The following is a 23,820-nucleotide window of genomic DNA, read 5'->3' as shown; positions in this document are numbered from 1 at the left end:
TATACCACTTAGAACTAACACAAAACTAGCAACAGCCTGTCCAGGTACCTGGGAATCCCCTAACTTGTCTTGCAGGGTGGCTGTGTGCTGACACCCTGCTCTCTCACTAGGAACGAGAAGGCCCATCCCTGTGGTGTGATGTCCTTGGCTCTTGAGTCCTAGGTGTGCTATAGTTGTGTGGCCAGGGAAAAGCTTGGTTTAAAGGCAGAGTTTTTAGGCAGAAGTAGAAAATTCATTTTAGCTTAGAGAATAGACAAAATGTATTAAAATGACTTGCTAATTCTCAATAGATGTTAATGCTGTTTTCCCGAAAATTTAGGAAGCCTTCCTGATTTGTGCTTTACTAAATGTAGTTGAACTGTTAATATAGATTATGATACAATATCTGTTTTCTAGGTACCCAAATATATCTTGTGAGTTGCTTACTTCTGATGTCTCCCAGATGAATGATAGACTGGGGGAAGATGAATCCCTGCTAATGAAATTATATAGCTTCCTCCTAAATGATTCCCCTTTGAACCCACTACTTGCCAGTTTCTTCAGCAAGGTGCTAAGTATTCTTATCAGCAGAAAACCAGAACAGGTAAATATGTTTTCCAAAAGGTAAGTATTAGGGCCAGTTATCCCCTAAACTTCCCCAGTAATGTTGCTGTAGTGTTCTGTGTTTGCTTTAAGTCTAGTTTTGACCAGACAATATATTTAAGTCTTAGATATTCTAAGCACTTAAGTGATGTATACATTAATGAGCATTTTTCCTGTAATCATGAGAGCCTCATATCTGTTTGTTAACGTACTTTGGGCAAGTAATTGGAAGCATGAAAATCTTGGGCTCCTGTTTGCGGCGCTTGAAAGATTGAAGGCATGAGCATTCTGTTCATGTACCCAGATTCCTATTGGCCTGTGCATGCAGAAGTTGCTTTGTTTTGTTATCCCCTGTGATGATCACCCATGATGCCTGAGTCAGGACTTTCCCACAAGTGTAAACCATGGTCAGCATGGGCATCTGGATATTGATAGCCATGCATATTTGCAGCCCTGCAGTTCCTATCCAGCAATACTTGCAGGCATTCACACCTCAGTGTTCTAGCTGGAACCTCCCCTCTTGCCTTTGTTCATCTTTTATTTAGGTGTCACTGGGAACTTGATTTCTTTAGCAGTGATTCTCCAAGTGTGGTCCTTGGACCAGCAACAGTAAGATCACCTTAGAGGGTGTGTGTGTGTGTGTGTGTGTGTGTTTTGTTTTTGTTTTTAAGCAGTGCAAGTTCTTGAGTCTTACCTCAGACCTTACAGAATCTGGCTGGGCCCAATAATCAGGGTATTTAGCAACCTTTTCATTCCCATTCTCTTTTAACATTTGCTAAAATTTGTTAACTACTGCTCTAGTGTATATTGGTGTGAAAGGGATTATAGTCTATGGAAATGGACAGGGAAGAAAATTGGTGTCTGAGATGCTTAAGAACTAACAGTTGTCAGGGGTGGCTGGAAGAGGCATGATTACACAAGGCAAAAGTGGTCACACAAATCAGACCTGGCGCCTTTAATGTGGAAAACAGTCTCCATGACTTGTCCTTGCTATCAGCACACATCAAGGGACTGGAACTATTTTGGACCCAGTATGTACTATACCATGGCAGTACTAGCTACATTTTTTATTTGAGAAGAACAATGTCGTTCTTTCATGTTCATATTGTCATATATGTGTTAGACATCAGATGTTTTTTTTCCCCTTGGCTCATAATCCCCAAGGCATGGTTTCTGCCTTATGTGCAGAAATCAAAGCACTGCTGGCTTTTAGGAGTGCGTGAGCTGTCTTTCATCACCCAGGTGCTTCCAGTTAGTTCTCAGAGATGTCTGCCACCATCATGGAAACATGCCCTTCATTAGACCTTTTGTCCTCCCTCCTGTGTTGTTGGAACCCAGATTATGAGCCATGGCTTTCAGTGTCTGGCACAGCATGGGGATCTAGAAGACTTTCTGAAGCTCTGACTATGTGTGTTGAGCCTTAAAAGTCAGGTATGGATCTACCTGGCAACAACGGTACATGGTGCTGGGCCCTGAGTAAAGAGTCCTGCCTGTCCCTTGCTCCTTGCATTCTTCATCTAGGATTCCTTGGGCTATAAAGAAAATGCAGCAGCCATTTAGCTATAGAAATTGAGTATAAACAACAGTTTCCTGTTGCTTGATAAAGTTAGGGGTTCACATAGCTGCCAGCAGTGACTCAAGTGGCTTAAGCCATTGGCGATATTGCTTAACTTCCATAGAACAATGCATCGAGCAGTGGGCAACATTGTGTTTAGGTCAAGCCTTCAGCACTGTTGCCCATGTCATGTGCGTTGTGTTCTTTGCTGGACTGTCCAGAGCAATGGCTGAGGTTTATGGCTGGTGGCCCCAGGCCCAATGTTTTGTTACGGAATCATGAAGTATTTTGATCCAATGTTACTTTTTCCTCCTCTCTGTTGTCTATTCTAAAACATCTGTGAGACTCAATGATAAGTTGAGTGTGTTGTTTCTTGAAGAGTGAAACTACTGTTTAGTCTCATTACCTAAACAAGCAGTGTGCAGTGGTTAGTCCTGTACTTACAAGTGATTTTCTCAAAGCACTTGTGGCTCTAGCTATCTCTGGCTAATGGAGGGCCTGTAGCTTTTGCAGCATACAGATGGGAATGTAAATCCCAGGACAGCCATCCTTTAGCTCCAGGAGATACTTAACCTGTCTGAGCCTTGGTTTCATCATGTATAACACTACTCTATAACAGTTCTCACCTCCCAAGGCTTAGTGAGATTCTGTGACAGCAGCTGTCTGTGCAGCTCCCAGGACACATAGTGGGGTTGAACACAGGATATCAGGTACACAATAAAAGAAATGAGAGGGTACGTGAAGCTGTGTAGGACAAAATATTTGTTCTTTGCTTTCACTAGTGAAGAGACTCAAGACAGTACAATAGTTTCATGCTCCCTCCATATAACTAGCCACCCCCATGTTGTTTAATCTCATGTAGCCCAAGCTGGCCTCAAACTTTATATAGCTGAAGATGACCTTGAACTACCGAACCTCCTGCCTCCAACTTCTTGAGTGAATGGGTTACAGATGTGTTCCACTACTTCCAGTTTTGTGTGGCACTGGGAATTGAACCCAGGGCTTCATGTTTGCTAGGAAAGCATTCTACCAAATAAGCCAAATCCCCAGCAGCCACTCTTCATGTGTTAGATGTATTACTGAAGTGAAATCTAAATCCCCTAAGTCAGTTATTTTGAAGTAGAAACCTCTGTTCTGAATCTTTTCCCATGTCTAACTAAGTCTAACAGATTACTTAGTGTCCATAAATGATAAAAATAGTACATTTAGCTCTATAGGTTTGTCCTTTTTTTTGTTTGTTTATTTGTTTTGTTTTTCGAGGTAGGGTCTTACTCTAGCCCAGGCTGACCTGGCATTCAGTATGTAGCCTCAGGGTGGACTCAAATTTATGGTGATCCTCCTACCTCTGCCTCCTAGCTTGTTAAAATTTTGATTGCCATTCTTAGAGAATTAGTGAGAAAAATGAATAGATGTGTACTAATTTGATAGATACTTTTTTCCTCAAGGTTTTGAATATTGTAGTAAGACAGTCAGGCTTATAATTCCGTGCCTGCTTTTCCTCAATCTAAAGTATGGCAGGATTTTAGAGAGGGTATCGGTTGGGATTAAAAGTATTCTAAATTTCATAGTTCCCGACTTACATGTCATTCAGTGTTTAATTTGTTCTCCCCTAGATTGTGGATTTCTTAAAGAAGAAGCGTGATTTTGTAGATCTTATTATAAAGCATATAGGAACTTCTGCTATCATGGATTTGTTGCTCAGGCTCCTGACATGTATTGAGCCTCCACAGCCCAGGCAAGATGTGCTGAATGTGAGTAGAGGTCAAGCTGTTGTTGACTGGGGCCGGGAATGTGGGGGTGTGGACCACCAAGCTCCTCTGTGCTGGGAGGGCATCCCACAGGATTAGCAGAGGGTTGGATGTCAGAGAAAAAGTCCCAACATCAGAAAAGATTCAGATCTATACTGGGAGCATTTCTTTACCCTTTGCTGGCTGGATTTTTGGGTGGGTGGGGGATGGTGGTGAGGTAGAATGAGTTGGGAGTTTGGTATAGAGCTTGGTCTTAGTGGTATGATTAGAAGAGCAGGTTGTAAGCTCATCCAAGTATGCTGTGGGCTTTCCTAAGAGCAGGCCTGCCTCAAAATCAAAACAGGCTATACCTAGGAGAATAATGGGTCATGGAAAGGTCGTATTTTATACATTAGAAGGTGATTTTAAGATGCGTGTCTTGAATAGGCAGGTGTTTTAGAATTGGGTTGGGAAAGGGGAGATATAAGCAACTAGAAAATAAGAAACAAGGCTTTTTTCGGGCCCTTATGTATGCTTCCTCCCCCCATTCCATCTCTAATACTCACCCCTAATCCTTAAACTTATCTCTTCTCCATTAGGTTTGGTCACTCATTTCTGCATTCCCAGCACTCCACAGCAGGAAGATTGTACATTCTAGCCAGCCCAAGCTACATAGCAAAATTCTGTCTTAAAGTTAAAAAAACAAAAAAACAAACCTTAATTCCAAGGATGTGAGTTTCATTGAAAATTATGATGTTGAAGATGTAATGGACCAGGACAGAAAAGAGGGCCTGTGATAGGAAGGTTGCTGGGTGTTGTCCACTGCTGTCTGAGGTGGACAAGTGTTGCAGTCAGCTTTGTGTTACTGGATAAACACCCAGGCAAAAGCAACTTATAGGAGCAAAGGGGTTTATTTCAGACTTTAGAGTCCAGGGGAGCACCATACATGGCAGAAGCAGCTGGCTTACTTTCCTAAGTCCAAGCAGAGAGATGCCACTAACAGCTAGCATAACACACACCTCGGGGCTGGACTTAAGTTCTATCGCCCAAAATACACCTTAGTGTAGGAAGGATACTCCTTCCCCCCCCCCCCACATACCTCTTCCCCAGTAGGTTTCCGCCCATTGGAGACTCAAGATTCAAACCTGTGTCTAGGGGTCCACACATTTAAACCACTACAGCAGGTGTGTACTTTGTGTGGTGTGTCAGGGCTGGAACTGTCCCCATGACCCCAATCTCTGTGGTCATTGGTGGGGAAACCAGCTGTATACTCTTTGGAGGTGTCCTGGGACTCACCTATAAGCAGGACCTTGAATTGAGAAACGTGGTTCCTTTTAGGTATTTCAGGATCTGGGCTGTTTTCTCAAAAGGGACTCAATGTCTAAAATAGATAAAATTAAATTAAAAAAGGAAGACTTATGAGGAGGGGAGAAGTGTCACTTGATCTGTTGTGTTGGTCATCTGGGTTGAAGTTTAGGGCCCATTTCCAAATAAATATGCTTCTGGGAAGAGTGTTGTGTGCTTAATAAGGGAGTAGATTGGGAGCAGGTTAGTAAGAAAGTCTTTCTGGATTTGGAAAATTAGTCCAGAAGTAGTTTTGGAATGTAGCTGTCACCAGGTGTCCTGGCTTCTCCCATGTTTAGAGGTTAGGGGTCTGGAATATTTGTCTTAGGGCATTGCTGTCAAGGTGTATATAGCTTTGTGTATCATTTGTGGGCTTGTTAAAAATCCAGTCTTGGGTCTCATCCCTGGTCTGCTGATTTCTCAAAGTTTTGTGCACACATTATTAAAATAGATCTTAAATTAAAAAATTGGACTTCTCCTTCTGTAATGCCTGCTTAATGGTACTTGTTTGCCTTTTCATTTAATTGATATATTTTCTGTAAGGAGCCAGGGATAGTGTCAGGGTTTTGTCTCTTTGTCTTTAGTGAATTGTTTTTAATTTCTTGCTCTCTACCTCCAGTCCTTGTCTTCTTTAACCTTTGGTAGCTTTTTAGTGGCCTTTGTGGGTGGTGAGCTGCCTCGTTTTTTATAGGGCATTTAATGTCCTCAGGGAGCTCATGGTAGGCCAGTTAATTTTTTTTTTTGTTTTGTTTTGTTTTTGTTTTTCAAGGCAGGGTCTCACTCTGGTCCAGGCTGACCTGCAATTAACTATGTATTCTCAGGGTGGCCTCGAACTCACGGTGATCCTTCTCCCTCTGCCTCCTGAGAGCTGGGATTAAAGGCATGTGCCACCACTCCTGCCAAGCCAGTTAATTTTTATTTTATTTTGTCTTATTCTGATCCTTGAATACTTTCTTTATTTGCAAGCAGAGATGGGCATGGAGGAAGAGGAGAAAGAGGGAAAGGAGGGGGAGAATATGGGTACACCAAGACCGCTTGTCATTGCAAACTCCAGATGCATGTACCACTTTTTACATCTGGCTTTTTATGGTTACTGGGGAATTGAACTCAGGTCTATAGGCTTTGCAAGCAAGCAACGTTAGCCAGTGAGCCATCTCTCCAGCCCCCTGCCATATTTTCATTAACTGCATTTCATGCAGAGATTAAGAAGAGATTGCTGTGATCAAAACAGTCATTTAGTAGTTTGACAGGGCATAAGATTGTCACCCTGCTTCTTGGGCAGTCCTCCCTCCCCAACCTTATATATCATGTAATAGGTTTGTTTTTGAACTCTAAAATTCTCTTTTGCTCATCCTGTGTTTTCCTTAACTCAGAGGGTTGCCGCTAAGTATTGCTTTTAGCTCAACATTCTCTTATTAAAAATATATGTACATTCCGGGCTGGAGAGATGGCTTAGCAGTTAAGCGCTTGCCTGTGAAGCCTAAGGACCCCGGTTTGAGGCTCAGTTCCCCAGGTCCCACGTTAGCCAGATGCACAAGGGGGCGCACGCGTCTGGAGTTCGTTTGCAGAGGCTGGAAGCCCTGGCGCGCCCATTCTCTCTCTCTCCCTCTATCTGTCTTTCTCTCTGTGTCTGTCGCTCTCAGATAAATAAATAAAAAGTGAACAAAAAATATTTAAAATATATATATATATATATATGTGTGTGTGTGTGTGTGTGTGTGTGTACATTCCATCCTGCTTAATGCACCCTTACCAAAGCCTAAGCCTTTAAGTGTTGAGTATCTATCAAGTACTCTGTGACTAAGGAACTCAGGTATAGAATCTTAATATGGGGCTATTGGGATTTGGGGAGTTTTGGGTGCTCTTGGTCACTGTTAAAATAATATATTCACTGGCATTTTCCTTGGGGGACTTTTTAATTTTCTGTAGTGTTCAAAGTCCAGAGAAACCTGTAACATTCTACTTAAAATGTGATGGATATTTCCAAGTATGTTAAACTTCATTGGGGCTTGAGCAAGAGCTACTCATTGCTATGATTACTTCTACAATGTGTTTTACAGTGGTTAAATGAGGAGAAAATCATCCAGAGGCTTGTGGAAATAGTTCATCCATCGCAAGAAGAAGATGTAAGTTCTCTTGTAGAGCTTTAAATTTGATTTTTTGTAAAATGAAAACTGTTTATTTGGTCTTAGAGCATCCTGAAGGTGGTAAGGGAGTCAGCATCGTGATGGCCTAGTCTTCTAAACAACATTACATTCCACTTGTTCCCAGAGAGTTTAGAGATGTGGGGCAGCAGGATAACACTCTTGCCCAGAGCTGGGCTTTCGTGCTGCCCCAGCCTTTGTTAAAGTTCACTACCTTCACTTTTTTCCTTTACACCGGTTTGTAGCCCAGGAACAATGGGGCCACATCTGCATTGATGTTAGGAGATCTGGCTAAAACTTTGCAAGCAGCACAACAGGATGAGCCCCTTCAGTGACTTGGTGGCTGTGCTTCCTGGTCCTGACTGTTAAGCTTTGGCAGCTTCAGCCTGGGCTCGGTGCTCAAGATTGGCATGGCAATCTTGTTGTAGCAGCGGTTTACAGTTGAGTCTTGGGCTAAAGGACTAAGGCATGTGTCTCTTAGGTCTCTAGTATCAGGGCAAGGCATGTGAAACTGCCCAGTCAGCCATTATTTTTAGACATCACAGCTTCTGGGGTTCATTCATGTCCATGAATGAGATGGTTTGTGTTGCAGGTATCCTCATACACTTGTAGATTGTAGGGTAGAGTGTGCGTGCACTGTGGGTGAGTAGGCAGAGGAAGAGGCGCATAGCCAGAATATATTTTTGCTTCAAAGGCAGATTTCTGTGAAGATAGATCTAGTCAACCATTGTGGTGCCTAGGCCCTTCTAAAATAGCTCAAACAGGGCTTTCACTTCCTCCACTCCTACTCTTGGGAAGGCAGTAATACACTCTCCTTACTTGCTGCTGTTGCCAGAGTCGATGCTCTGTGTGATTCACTTTGTGTGTGTGTGTGTGCGTGCGCGCGCACACACACAAACACACACACACACATACATGCACACTAAGGAAGAGCTCTGATGGTGAGAACCCCATCTTTTTAAAAAATATATTTTATTTATTTATTTATGAAAGAGAATGGGCACACCAGAACTTCTAGCCACTGCAGACAAACTCCAGATGCATGCACCACCATGTGTATCTGGCTTACGTGGGTTCTGGGGAATCAACCCTGGGTCCTTAGGCTTCACAGGAAAGCACCTTAACCACTAAGCCATCTCTTCAGTCCAGACCCCCCATCTTCTTTTTTTTCTGTTTTCTTTTATTTATTTGAGAGAGAGGTGAGGGGGGAGAGAATGGGCATGCCAGGGCATCCAGCCACTGTAAACTAACTCCCAGATGCATGTGCCACCTTGTGCATCTGGCTTTCATGGGTCCTGGGAAATTGAAGGTAGGTCCTTTGACTTTTCAGGCAACCACCTTAACCGCTAAGCCCCGCAACCCCATCTTGCAGGAGCTCTTGGCCTGTTGGGAGTTAAGCTTTTCCTGGGGTAGGTAGCGAGGCCCATTTCCCGGTGTGGGGTGTGAGTGGTGCTGCTTGCGCTGCCAGCAGGTTGCTCTCACTGTGCTCGTGGGTTTGAGCGGATCCTGACTGGCATATAGCAAAGAAGCAGCTTGGCTCTGCAGCACTGTTTCTGAAAAGGACAGCGCTATTTGGGGTACAGGAGAGTTCCTTTTGCCATCTTGTTGATGGTCCTGTTGATGTGTCCCTTTTTATAAAGAGATGACTCATATGTTTCAATTATACTGGCTAGAACAGGCACAATGGTACCTGCCTAGAATTCCAGCACTTGAGAAGCTGAAACAGGAGGATTTTGTGAGTTGAAGGTCATCCTGGGCTATATAGTGAGGCCTTGTTTTATTTTGCTGTGTTTAAAAAATGCTGACTAGTCAATACTTGTTAAATATTATGGTGTAGTTCTGTGTATAGATTCTCTTTTTACTTTTCTTTTTTTTTTCTGAGGTAGGGTCTCACTCTAGCTCACGCTGACCTGGAATTCACTATGGAGTCTCAGGGTGGCCTCAAACTCACAGTGATCCTCCTACCTCTGCCTCCCGAGTGCTGGGATTAAAGACGTGCGCCACCACGCCCGGCTCCTGTGTATAGATTTTCATTGCTTTATACCGTCAAACTTATAATGATGCTAGGTTTTGGGGCATCCTGTAAGGTTGGTCAACACTCCACCTTGGGAGACACTGTAGTATTTCTCACACATTGTCTCTTCAACAAAGTTGTATTTGTTTTATTTTTTAAGCCAGTGTGTACATCTGTCCATGCTAATGAAGTGTATTTTGAGGCTGTGCTCTTTTTAAGTATTTAATGAAGTTTCCTTAAGAATTTTGCTCAACCACCTTCCTGTGGAGACCAACTCTGTGCAGTTGTGGCAGTAAAACTTCTCAGCCTGGCAGAATGTAGTGCTGATGCTTTCTCTGCAGGGCATGGCTTGCTCCCTGAAGCCAATAAACAGTGTTAATCTATGTTCCCTTAAAGCCATTTGCCCCTCACTTTTGATTTTGTTGTTTTTTAAATTTTTTTGTTCATTTTCTTATTTTTTTGAGAGCGACAGTCAAAGAGGCAGATAGAAAGAGAATGGGCACGCCAAGGCCTTCAGCCACAGCAAACGAACACCAGACGTGTGCTCCCCCTTGTACATCTGGCTAATGTGGGTCCTGGGGAATAGAGCCTCGAACCTAGGCTTCATAGGCAAGCGCTTAACTGCTAAGCCATCTCTCCAGCCCTGTTTTTGTTTTTTTAAAGGTAGGGTTTCACTCTAGTCCATGCTTACCTGGGATTCACTATGTAGTCTCAGGGTGGCCTTGAACTCACAGTGATCCTTTACCTCTGTCTCCCAAGTGCAGGGATTAAAGGCGTGCGCCACCATACCCAGCATCCTTTATTTTTTATTATAAAGTTAACTTGTAACACGTTTTATAGCTAAAATTGTACCTTTTTCCTTTAGAGACATTCAAATGCCTCACAGTCACTTTGTGAAATTGTTCGCCTGAGCAGAGACCAGATGTTACAAGTTCAGAACAGTACAGAACCAGACCCCCTGCTTGCCACTCTAGAGAAGTATGTTGAAAGCTCGGTTCTTGCTTTTCTCATTGATGCTGCTTTCTCTTTGATGTGTTACCTTGTGAGTGACTGGTAAGTGAAGTGCTCCTTGTGTGGGCATCACGGAAAACCTGCTTCTCGCATCATTTGTGACACAGAGAGACTGACCGAGGGAAAGGGGAATGAGTACAGACATATGTGACTTGGAACTTCTCAACTGCAGATTTTACAGAGCCACCATATGATGGTCGCATCATAACTCCAGAGTGTTTTTGACAGAGCAGTCTTGTGTACGTGTGAAGTTGAACCATTTAAAATTTGCAGGCTTCCCTCCCATATCTCCCTGGGGCTTCTTGTGCCTTGGCAGCCATCTCAACCATTACCTTGTTTAGCTCATTTTAAGGGAAAAGATACCTCAAGGATAGGCTGCTGTTTTGGTTTTCTTGAGATTCACACATTTTTCAGAAAAAAAAATGTTTACTGTCAGCATAGGTTTGTGTTTGGCCTGTATCCAAGCAACTGAAGATTTGTTTTACTAGAGAAAAAGCAGACATCTCCGTACTTTGGAGGGCTAGTTGTAAAGAACACATACAGGTACCATGAAGTACAGACGGCAGTCTCCCTTCAGCTTACTGCTGTTGCTTTTTCTTTTTAATGATTTTGTCAGTCTGCTTGATATAATGAGGCTTTTTTGTATTTTCGCCTTACTGTATGTAAATACTAAAAATAAAACAAAAATTTTTCAAAATAAAACATTGGTGAATGTTATTTTCCTGGTAAGTGTAAGGCAAAGAATAAGTTAGATCAGGATAACTGATTTGAACTGTCTCATGAGAAGTAAAGTTGTGCATTCTCAGCATCTCTTACAGACTAAGAGAATTGACAAGGTTCACTGACTACTAGAGAGAACCAGCTACTGAGTAAAATATGTCTAATGCACGTTGCCTGTTCCCTTATAGAAATTCTTATCGTATATATTCCTTTCAATCAGGGTCTTCCCTACCTAATACTAATTGTAGTATTCATTAGTTGAATCTTGTAAAAGTGCTGTTTGAGCTGGTTAAAAATGTTGAATATCAGGGGCTGGAGAGATGGCTTAGCGGTTAAGCGCTCACCTGTGAAGCCTAAGGACCCCAGTTTGAGGCTTAATTCCCCAGGACCCACGTTAGCCAGATGCACAAGGAGGCACATGCGTCTGGAGTTCGTTTGCAGTGGCTAGAAGCCTTGGCTCGCCCATTCTCTCTCTCTCTCTCTCTTTCTCTCTCTGTTGTTCTCAAATAAATAAAAATTTATAAAAAAATTTTTCAATGTTGAATATCAGAAGTATCCTGGAAGTTTTTAATGTTGCTGTCTAGTGGTTACACAAAGTCTTAATCATCCAGGATGCATTTTTAATTTATTTTTATTTTTATTTATTTATTTGAGAGTGACAGACAAAGAGAGAAAGAGGCAGATAGAGAGAGAATGGGCACACCAGGCCTCCAGCCACTGCAAATAAACTCCAGATGCATGTGCCACCTTGTATATCTGGCTTATGTGGGTCCTGTGGTATTGAGCTCAAACCAGGGTCCCTAGGCTTCACAGGCAAGCGCTTAACTGCTAAGCCATCTCTCCAGCCCCAGGATGTATTTTATACTTTGAACATGTCAAATTCAAGCTGAGTGGATGGTGATCATGCCTTTAATCCCAGTACTCAGGAGGCTTGAAGTAGGAGGATTACAGTGAGTTTGAGGCCAGCCCTAGCTACTGTGAGACCCTACTTCTAAAGAGAGGAGGGAAAAAAATCATTCCATTTGAATGTTGGTTGGTGGTAATATGTACTGAATGGCCATACAGGGTCATCTCAAATACTGGACTTCGCAGCAGTGGTCTGTGAGTTCCTCATGGCCACCACAGCCTGCCATCTGCACAGCTTTACTTGAACCCACTGTGTTATCCACAGAGCCACCACAACCCATGTATGTGCTTTCACATTTCCACCTTTATCTTTAGTTGTCTGTAATTACTGGAATGACACTAAGTACATGCTCATATGTATATATCATTAAGTGTTAGTGATTAACTTTCTTCAAATACAGGGACCTGATGAGTCATTGGTTGTGTGGCATCACCTAATAAAACCTTCACTAAGTGGTGGGGAAATGTTATATAAAATAGCACTTTCTGCAGTGTTTTTGAGAATGAAAATCAAACTTTTCTAATACTTAACACACTTCCACAGTGTGGTGGTTCTTTTAATGTCTGTTGAATGAGAAATAACAGAAGGCTTCCCTGAGTTTAGAAATCATAGTAGCAACTGTAGACATTTGATAGGTAACATTAGATAACAGTATGTACTATGTATATATTTAATATACAAATTGTGCAATAATTATATACTAATATTAGCAAGCCAACCTGAGAGATGGCTTAGTGGTTAAGCACTTGCCTGTGAAGCCTAAGGATCCTGGCTTGATTCCCCAGGACCCACGTTAGCCAGATGCACAAGGGGGCGCACGTGTCTGGAGTTCGATTGCAGTGGCTGGAGGCCCTGGCACACCCATATTCTCTCTCTCTGCCTCTTTCTCTCTCTGTCTGTCGCTCTCAAATAAATAAATAAAAAACAAAAAATATTTTAAATATATATATATACAAATTACCTATTATAATGCCAGATAACCCACAGTGGGCAGCACTGCATATGTAAATATCATATAATGTAAATATAGTTGAGCACTCAAGGAATAGTTTGAAATGAACTGAAGTTAAAACACATGGTCAGGAGTAGTCATGGCACAAGAAGTCTTGACTTAAGTGGTTGAAGTGTTTAATGAGCATGTAGCTTGTAGCTTGAGAGGCTTCGTAGAATGCCTTGTAGTTAGTAGCTCTGTGAAATTCTTTAAATCGGAAAATTCTTGAGGCAGTTCTCTTTCAGTTGGACCGTGTTTTTCTTTTTAAATAGATTTTACTTATTTATTTGGGTGGGGCAGATAGAGAAAGAGAATTGGCCTATCAGGGCCTCTAGCCATTGCAAACAAACTCCAAATATATGAACCACCTTGAACATTTGGCTTTACATGGATCCTGGGAAATTGAACACAGGTCATTAGGCTTTGAGCCTAATCCCTGGACCTTTTTTCATTGTGGATACTAATGAACTCACAACAAGTGGAATTTGATTGAATTTGAGCCAGTTAGTCTTACAAGAGTGAGTCTTCCCTGTGGCCATCCATATTAGAAAAGAAAAATCAGTGAGCATGTGGCCCACACACATGGATAAAGAACTTAGATGGCTTCACACATAAGCACCTCATTTCATGAGCTTTACTGACACTTGTCCAAAAAACTGGTCGAAATGAGAAAGTGAGCCTGGTATAGTGGTACACACCTTTAGTCCCAGCACTTGGGAGGGATTGATAGGAGGCTTACTGTGAGTTTGAGGCTACCCTGAGACTACATTGTGAATTCCAGGTCAGCCTGGGCTAGAGGGAGACCCTACTTTGAAAAATTGTAGCAGACAGCTTCAGGTTCACCAAGATGAACTTCCAGACCAGGCACAGTTATGGAGGAAGGGATATTTATTGAAGCTTACAGATCCAGGGGAAGTTCCTTAATGGCAGAAGAAGCTGGCCTGCCTCCACAGGACCAAACACACAGAAGCACAATCCTAAAAAAAAAAAAAAAGCCACACAGCACAGCACACTTCAGAAACTCCAACTAGGCACACTTTGCATATCTGTAGATTGAAGTCTTAAACCCACCACCACACCTTAAGATCCTCCCATTGATACCACCTCCAGCCTGGTGGTGGCAGATGCAAACTACAAACTAATAAAAGGGGAAAGTGTCAGGGGGGAGGGAGGGAATTATCATGGGATATTTTTTTTATAATCATGGAAAATGTTAATAAAAATTTAAAAATTAAAAAAAAGACTGAATATATTGGGGGGCATATATTCAAACTACCACCGTAAGCCCCCCTTTTTTTGAGGCAAGCTCAATAGACTGGCCTTTTTTTTTTTATGAGCCTGCAAAAGGGGGAGGGGGCCGGGGAATGAATTAGCATGCCAGGACCTCCAACCACTGTAATTGAATTCCTTGTACATGCACCATCTTGGGTGCATGTGCGGTCATGCGTCACCTTGTGTATGTCTGGCTTATGTGGGATCTGGGAAGTCAAACATGGGTTCTTAGGCTTCGCAGGCAAGTGCCTTAACCACTAAGCCCTCCAGCTTAGCCTCTCTTTATGTAAAGACCATAGGGCATTCCTTTTATGCTGCCTCATAAGCTTACTTCCTTGGTTGATGGTGATTTCTGTGTGGGATGATAGTTATACATTAGGTGAGGCTCAGCATATGACACAGGTACAGTATTGTTAAATCTTGATCACGTTTTTGCTGATTGTTGTGTTGTTTTATCCATCAGTGCCAGGCTTCCAAGTTGATGTAGCCGTGGCTGGCTGGGCCCAATTCACCTTTGCCTTCAGGTGGACGTCAGCACTGAAACATGGCATTGCTCTGAGAGTAAGAGTGCTTCAGTGTCTGAGTAGGACATGGCAGTGCCCATCCTCCTGTATTGAAGAATGTACATATTTAGTGGGAAACCATTCTATCAAGTGTTTATTCACTACATGGTGCCATATGAGTTTTGCATAACTTTTTTGGCTAGAGATCTCATGAGCAAATTTGGTATTAGTTATTTGACTTAACCACATTTAAATTATAAAGTAAAAGCCAACAGTTAGCTGGGCATGGTGGCACATGCCTTTAATCCCAGCACTCAAGAGGCAGAGGTAGGATCACCATGAGTTCAAGTCCACCCTAAGACTGCATAGTGATTTTCAGGTCAGCCTGGGCCAGAGTGAGACCCTATCTCAAAGAACCAAAGCAAAAACCAAAAACAACACAGTTATGTTCTCTTTTACCTACTTAGATCTCTGTTAATTACACATTCATACCTGTTTGGGAAAAGATTACTAGGTTCTAATTTGTCTTTTTTGGTTTTTTGAGGTAGGGTCTCGCTCTAGCCCAGACTGGCCTGGAATTCACTATGGAGTCTCAGGGTGGCCTCACACTCAAGGCACTCCTCCTACCTCTGCCTCCTTAGTGCTGGGATTAAAGGCATGCACCACCACGCCCGGCTAGTAATTGGTCTTTTTGAAAATTTTCCTGTCTTTTCTGTTTTCATCATCTTCAGCCATCATCACTTTCCTCCACCTGCTCTGAATAGGGCATTACCATCAGCCTGGAAATATGTGTTAGTTATCAACAAGATTGGCAAAGACAAGCTGGGCCTACATTAATTTGTTGAAGGGATATAAGTTATATAAATGATAATAACCACTTGTCTACTTTAATCAGTATGTTTAAATAAATTCTAAAGCTAAGCAAGCAAGCATGCCCATATGTGGTTGAATTCTTACATAAATTGCTAGTGGTTTTTGTTTGTTTGTTTGTTTTCAAGTTGTCAGTATTAAATGGTGTTACAATTGGTGCTTGACTATTGATTTGTTTTCCCAGACAAGAAATTATAGAGCAGCTTCTGTCAAACATTTTCCACAAGGAGAAAAATGAATCAGCCATAGTCAGTGCAATCCAGATTTTGCTGACTTTACTTGAGACACGTCGATCAACGTAAGCTTTTCAAATGATCTATACTATTTTACTTTTAGATTTTAAAAAGTTGTTTAAATGTTTATTAGGTGTGTATGTGTTTGTGTGTGTGAGTGTAGGCACACATGTGTCACCACTCCCGTGAAAGATCGGAAGACAGCTTTCAGGTCTTTCTTCATCTTACACCTCATTTGAGACTGGATCTCTTGTTCACTGCTGTTTGCCAGGCTATTCAGTCTGAATGCTTCTGGGAAACTTTTCATTTCTCTCTTCATGGACATGCTGGGACTATAGAAACCTGAAACAGCTTTTGGCTTTTTTATGTGGGGACTTGGGATCCAAACTCAGGTACTTGGATTTGATTGGCAAGCACTTTATCCACTGAGCCATCTCCTTGGGCCCTACTTTTAGGTTTTTTTTTCTTTAAGTTTTTGCTGTACGTGCTACAATAGTGTGCCCTTGGGTCTTAGGTGCCTAATCTTTTTCTGCTGTGTAAATCATTAGTGTTTTTTGTTTTTTTTTTTTTTTTTTTTTTTTTTTGGTTTTTCGAGGTAGGGTCTCACTCTGGTCCAGGCTAACCTGGAATTAACTCTGTAGTCTCAGGGTGGCCTTGAACTCATGGTGATCCTCCTACCTCTGCCTCCCGAGTGCTGGGATTAAAGGCGTGCGCCACCACGCCCGGCTCATTAGTGTTTTTTATGTGAGCGCCATGTATTCTAGGAATGTAGATGAAAATAGAGCTCCATGAACAGCAGTGTTTATGGTGGTGCTGGTATTGTTAGACTTAGGGAGCTGCTACTGGAGTGAATACTCTAATAAGTAAATGAAGCACACAGGGAGCAGTCAATACACTGAGCAGGTTTTCACTTACTCATGAAAATGGAAAATGGGTGTTCCTGATCAGTTGGCAGCACCCTTCCAAGTATGATTGAGGGATGCTGTCCTCTCATGATTCTTTCCCACAGACTCTAGCTTTGAGTCATTTCTCTGGGTTTCACTGTGAAGTACTCCAGTTTCCAAGTCCTTGAGACCTTAAGGAAAAAGTTCTAAGTGTTGTATAATCAGGAGTGTGCTATGTTGTTTTCTGTTCCTGGCCATCCATTGACTTTGTCATATTATATCCAGTTTATGTTCATTGCTAATTTATTTGTTGGTCCTGATGTGTAACTTATAGGAATAGGGAGTGGTTTTTCTTTTTCCTCTTGCTACTGAGTCTATCCAGTGTACCAGGCAACATGAAGAATTCAGTCTGTTCTCAGCAGACAAGTTTTAACCATCTCAGGTTTGTTTTTTCTTTTAATGATGAAATTTTGAGTTACAGTATAGATCTTAGCACTATACTGATAGCAAGTCTTAAAGTATCTAGCTAAGATAAACAGGTGCCAGGTGTGGTAGCACATGCCTTTAATCCCAGCACTAGGGAGACAGAAAGAGGAGGATTCCATAAATTCGAGGCCACCGTGAGACTACATAGTGAATTCCAGGTCAGCCTGGGCTATAGTGAGACTCTACCTCGAAAAACAAAAATCAAGACAAAACAAAACAAAAAGGAAGGAAGGAAGGAAGGAAGGGAAAAGAGGGAAAGAAAGAAAGGTTACTCATGAAGTGAATGATATTACTAGGCATTTCATTTGTAAAGTTCCCTAGATACTGAAAGTCAGAGGTCAGGACTATGAGGCCAAGGCTGAAAATACAATACACAGGATGTGTGAGGGCAAAAGAGACATCTTTGAACATACAGAAACTGTGTTCCAAAGCTTTGTGTGGTGGTACATACCAGCATTCAGAGGATGAGGTAGAAAGAACTGTGAATTCAAGACCAGCCTAGACAACAGAATGAGATCCAGGTAAGTCTGGGCTAGAGGGAGAACCTACCTCAACAATAGTTTGGTTATGGATGAAAAGCCTACAGGGGAGGAGACTCCGAGAGTATAGGAAGGAATGGCTTAAAGGGACGATCCTAAGCTGCGGGTAGAACATACGTGAAGAAATGTTTGCCATAATAATAAACAACCAGTAACTAGAGATAGATGTGAAATTTTCAGTGCACTGAAGGAAATCATAATAATAAAACTAAACCTGGCCCTGCTGCTGAACACTCTCAACACTTCACACTAAAGGGCTAGTCAAAACAGACATGCGTCTCCTGTTACATAATACCGTGGACATGAACCTCTATCGAAGATGGACCTAACAACCACAAATTGTAAGGTATGCAAGAAGAGATGTAAAGAACCCTAACAAAGAAGAAACAACAGTACAAAATAACTTCACAATGTTAAAACTATCAGGAAGGGACTTTAATAAAAATATGATTAGATTGTCAAAAAAATTGTGGGGGAAAGAAAGGGACAATGTGCAAACAGAACTTCAGTGCAGAAGGGTGATCATATAGAAATGCTAGGAGGAAACAGCACAGTGTACAATAGCTAGGGTTTATGGTGAACTTTAATACACATGTGAGAGAATCATCACAGGGTATTAGAGATGGTCCTAATGAGATAGGAAGAGTTCAACAGCAAAGTCACCTGTGAGGATGCTTGGGTGCGAGCTGGTGAGGCTAAGTCGCGATGTTCCAGATCGAAGGCCTCACACTGAAGCTGGACCTGGAGGAGATGAAACGTAAGATGCGTGAGGATGTGCTCTCCTCCACTTGGAACCAACTCATCTATGTGACCCTACTGTGAGTCACTCCATAGATCTTGAAGAAATTGGACAACATATAAAGATGGGGAGTCGCATGACAATGTATGTATGACATGAGAAACATGGCAACAATTTCTATCTTTTCCTTAAATAAATTGTCTCCAAAAGGTGGAAGAACTGCTTGAATGGACAAAAATTTCTACTTGTAAGAACAAGTAGGGCTGTGGTAACTGGCCTTCATAGCTAAAATATAAATAATTTGGGAAGTATGAAAAGATGTCTTGTGGTCATAGAGTGCCCTTATCCCTGTGAGTGTTGATATAATTGTATAATGTCTGACCCTTCTTTCTAGCAAGTGTGATTTTAAGGGGATTATGTCTAGAACAATATTGCTTCAGCAGTTTCTGTGTACATTTTACTTCTATGCAGAGTGCATTTGTGAAGATGTGTTACAGAAGTCAGCACACAGCTACGATGACACAGAAGTACAGAACCATTAATCTATTTTTTTTAATTAAAAAAAATTTTATTTGAGAGCAACAGAGAGTGAAAGGCAGTTAGAGAGAATGAGCACACCAGGGCCTCCATCCACTGCAGACGAATTCCAGATGTGTGTCCTCCCTTGTGCATCTGGCTAACGTGGGTCATGGGGAATTGAGCCTCGAACTGGGATCCTTAGGCTTCACAGGCAAGTGCTTATCCACTGTGCCATCTCTCCAGCCCTTGCTGTTTATTTTTATCTACTTACTTACTTACTTATTTATTTATTTATTTATTTATTTATTTATTTATTTATTTTTTGGTTTTTCAAGGTAGGTAAGCCTTCCCTGGGCTAGAGTGAGTCCCTACCTCACTATGTCGTCTCAGGGTGGCCTCGAACTCACAATGATCCACCTATCTCTGCCTCCCAAGTGCTGGGATTAAAGACGTGCACCACCCGGGTTATTTTATTTATTTATTTGAGATGGGTAGACAGAGAAAGAGGCAGATACAGAGAGAATGGGTGTGCCAGGGCCTCCAGCCACTGCAGAAGAACTCCAGATGCTCATGCCTTCTTGTGCATCTGGCTTACATGGGTCCTGGGGAATTGAGCTTCAAACCAGGGTCCTTTGGCTTCACAGGCAAGCTGTAAATGCTAAGCCATCTCTCCAGCCCCCATTAGTCTAATGAACATACTAATGCAGGAACAAAAAAGTCACCTGTGAGCAGAGAGGACCCTAAATGACATGGACCCAGAAATCAACTCGAATGTCCAGACCTTGGTTTTTAATCCTATTCTCTACTAAAGTGAACCAGGGCTCCTTGGAAAAACAGCTAGTTCTATGACTAGTGAAGTAAATTAACACAACATGTGTATGGAGCACTTCACAGGCCTGGAAAGCAAAGAAATGTGTTTGTATGTGTTTCCAATGGTTACTTCCTTCCAAAATGTACTATATGGAAGATTAAAGAGTAATTTCTCAGTGGGAAGGCTTGACAAATGACCTCGGTCAGGTAATAAACATTGACATTAATGATAAATTATTACCACAAGCCCCATAGAGGGTCATTGTGGAGAATACCTGAGCAGTGTGCCACTATAACTTTCAAAATCATCAAAAAGCTGAAAAGTCTGACACAGCTAAGAAGCCACTAAGAGGACAGGAGAGCTAAATGCAGTGTGGTATCCTGGGTGGGAATTTGGAACAGAGAAAGGGCACTAGGTAAAAACTTAAGTAATTTTGAATTAAGATTCACCATTCACTGACTGGATGCATCATTGTTAGTTTGTCCATTTGGCAGTTGTACAGTACTTGTTACAGTTACTGAGGGGACTGGGTATAGCTTACTTAAAAATGCTGTACTCTCTTCATATTTCTCCCTGCGGAAAATTAACCTAAAAATTTGACAGAAGTTGGACATAAAACCTTAAGAATCCAAAGGATTTGGCAACACCAGCACTCTTCTCATCCTGATTCACACTTAGAGCCCCCTCCCCCAATCCCAGCAACAGGAAATGTGTGTTATTTTTGAATGGGCATGGAATTTTCACCAAGTACCTTTGTCAGCTCAGGCGACTATAGCAAACTAACATAGACTGGGGGTTTTGAACAATATTTGTCATAGTCTAGAGGGAATGAGACTCACTTCCAGGTTTTCAGATGGCAAGTTTCTTACCTGGCAGATCGCTGTGGGATAGGAACTCTTGTTTCATTTTTTAAAAAATTAATTTATTTTATTTATCTGAAAAAAGGAAGAGGCAGATAGAGAATGGGCATACTAGGGCCTCTAGCCACTGCAAACGAACTCCAGACACATGTGCCGCCTTGGGCATCTGGCCTTATATGGTTACTGGGGAATCAAACCCTGGTCCTTTGGCTTCACAGGCAAGCTTCTTAACCACTGAGCAATCTCTTCAGCTGTTTCACTTTAAAAAGTAATAAAAGTTATTTATTTAAGAGAGAGGGAGAGGAAGAGGAAGAGAGAGAGAAAGAGGTGGATAGAGAATGGGTAAGCCAGAGCCTCTAGCCATGCAGACAATCTCTATAGATGTATGCACCACCTTGTGCATATGGCCTTACATGGGTACTGGGGAATCTAACCTGGGTCCTTTGGCTTTGCTGGCAAGTGCCTTAATCACTAAGCCATCTCTCCAGCCCGTTTACTTTTTTTCTTTTTTCTTTTTGGTTTTGCGAGGTAGGTTCTCATTGTAGCCTAGGCTGACCTGGGATTCACTCTGTAGTCTCAAGTTGGCCTTGAACTCATGGCGATCCTCCTACTTCTGCCTCCCGAGTGCTGGGATTTACGGCATGCACCACCACACCTAGCTGTTTCATCTTTTTTTTAGGGCACTTAATCTATTCATGAGGCTCTAGCTTTATGATTGCATTATCTCTCAAGCTCCACTTTATGCTACTTCATATTGAAGGTTAGTGTCAACATACAAATTTTGGAGAGACAAAAGTTCAGTTGATAATATGGAGATAGATTTGATTTTCAACCACAAAACAAACTCAGTAAAGTTCATGTAATATGCATAACCTTAAACATTGGGAAATTAAACAGCATCCTCCTAGATAGCTGAGTTGTTAATCGGGCCTGTAGTCCCAGTACTTGGGAAGATGAAGCAAGAGGACTATTGAACTTTAAGGCCAGCCAAGGCTGCATAGTGAGACCCCGTCTCAAAAAATAACAACTGAGCTGACCATGGTGGCGTGCGCCTTTAATCCCAGCATTCAGGAGACAGAAGTAGGAGGATCACTATGAATTCAAGGTCAGCCTGGGAAGGAGAAAAAAGAAGGTAACCCAAGTGCCATAGCAAAATGACAAAGGAAATGGGGGAAATATTTTATATGGAAACATTAAAACTTGTAAAGTATAGTTGAAATTAATTAAAATTAATTGAAGGAACTTTATAGGATTAAATCAGTCATTTTAGGGAAGTGTACATATTAATGACCTAAGCCACCAAGGTCAAAAGACTATAGAGTAGACAGTTAAAAAACAACAGATACCTGTTTTAGAGATACATATTTTTATCAAATAAGTTCATGAAAAATTGACCGATATCCTTTGCCACTAATGAAATCCAAGTCAAAACTACATTGAGCACACACCTTTAATCCCAGCACTCAGGAGGCAAAGGTAGGAGGATCACTGAGTTTGAAGCCACCCTGAGACTCCATAGTGAATTCCAGTTCATCTTGAGCTAGAGTGAGACCCTGCCTTGAAAAACCAAAAAATTTAAAAAAGAGCCACATTGAGATACCACTGTATACTTTTTGAGAGAGGGTCTCATGTATCTCAGGCTGTCCTTGAACAGCCATATAACCAAGGATGATCTTGTATTCCTGATCCCATTGCTAACATGACAGGCATTTACCATCACATCCATTTGTGGGGTGCTGGGCTTTTGTACATGCTGGGCAGGCACTCTACCACCTGAGCCATATTCTTAGCCACACTGCTAGATACTTTTGCAACATCTGTATTTGTTTCCTCTGGCTCTAAACAAATCTCTTTAACTTTGTGACTCGGGGTAGGTAAGATTTTGTAATCTTTCTCCACTAGCAGCCCCTTTTTGCCCAAAGAGTTTTTACATGACCTCTGCTGTGTAGGTATATAAAATAAATACACAAAGCAAATTTTGTAGTCTTTTTGTTTTTGTTTTTTTTTGAGGTAGAGCCTCACTCTAGCCCAGACTGACCTGGAATTCATTCATTATGTAGTCTCAGGATAGCTTCAAACTCACATTTCCCCCTACCTTGGCCTCCTGAGTGTTGGATTTAAGGTGTGTGCCACCACACCTGACCAAATCAAACATTTATTGATAGTAAATTTTAAGGGAATTCATTTTTGGCTGGAGATGGCTCAGCAGTTAAAGCCTGCTGGCCCAGGTTTGATTTCCCCCATACCTACATAAAGCTGGATGCACTAAGTGGTGTGTGCATATGGATTTTCATATGCAGTGGCTGTTTGTTTCAGAACAATTCCGTGTGTGTGTGTACATGTACAGACATACAGACACACATATACACACCTGTATATATAATTTTTCCATTTATTGGAGGTGAAAAAAAATTGCATACAGTTGTAGTTGCTTCATGTTAGACAAAACACTTGACCAAAAACAACTGATGGGGAAGAATTGGTTTATATTGCCTTGTAGTCATAGCAGGAAAAGAATTCTAGAGCAGAGGCTGAACATTGCATCTTCCCACAGAAGCTGTCAGAAAGAACATACCTCCTCCTGAAAGGCTCCACTTCCCAGATTGCTACTAGCTCGGGACCAAATGTTCAAAATACATGAATCTATGGAGGGTACCAGACTCAGTCACCACACATACTGATGAGATAAATGTGCCTGTTTATTTTTACATGAACTAAATCTTAGGGCTAGAGAGAACTAAATCTTAGTAGCTAAAGGCACTTTCCTGACAGCCTGAGTTTGATTTCCAAGTGTCCACATAAAACCAGATCTACAAAGTGGTACATACCTCTGGAGTTCTTTGGTAGTGGCAAAATACCCTGGTGTGTCCATACTCTCTCCCTTCTCTTTCTTAAATAAATAAAGATTTTTGAGGTAGGGCCTCATTCTAGCCCAGGCTGGCCTTAAATTCATGGCATTCCTCCCAAATGCTGGGATTAAAGGAATGTCCCACCACCTCCAGCTAAATAAATGTATTTAAAAAAAAATACAAATTACTTATTTGAAGCCAGGGAGTCAAGGCCACCCTCAGACTATATAATGAACTCCAGGTCAGCCTGGGCAAGAGCA

General features: G+C 41.8%; 2 protein-coding genes across 17 annotated transcripts in view; both read left to right on the top strand.

Moving 5' to 3' along the window:
• The window catches only part of Ppp6r3 (protein phosphatase 6 regulatory subunit 3), a 161,223-nt gene that overhangs the window by 77,935 nt on the left and 59,468 nt on the right, over positions 1-23,820 (top strand). For all 16 annotated transcript variants that reach the window (XM_045144456.1, XM_045144470.1, XM_045144475.1 and 13 more), the window contains 5 exons: positions 397-583; positions 3,751-3,888; positions 7,269-7,334; positions 10,232-10,344; positions 15,825-15,938. In XM_045144456.1, coding sequence (XP_045000391.1) covers positions 397-583; positions 3,751-3,888; positions 7,269-7,334; positions 10,232-10,344; positions 15,825-15,938 — 618 coding nt within the window. The remainder of the gene's footprint in view (positions 1-396; positions 584-3,750; positions 3,889-7,268; positions 7,335-10,231; positions 10,345-15,824; positions 15,939-23,820) is intronic.
• Positions 18,488-18,643, top strand: LOC101599068 (mitochondrial import receptor subunit TOM5 homolog). The gene is given in 1 exon segment (XM_045144571.1): positions 18,488-18,643. A coding segment is annotated over 1 exon segment (156 nt).

Source organism: Jaculus jaculus, chromosome 1, assembly GCF_020740685.1.
Source record: "Jaculus jaculus isolate mJacJac1 chromosome 1, mJacJac1.mat.Y.cur, whole genome shotgun sequence".
In the NCBI taxonomy this organism is placed as follows: Eukaryota; Metazoa; Chordata; class Mammalia; order Rodentia; family Dipodidae; genus Jaculus; species Jaculus jaculus.
The sequence above is the reverse complement of the archived record's forward strand: the minus strand, read 5'-3'. Positions and strand labels throughout refer to the sequence as shown.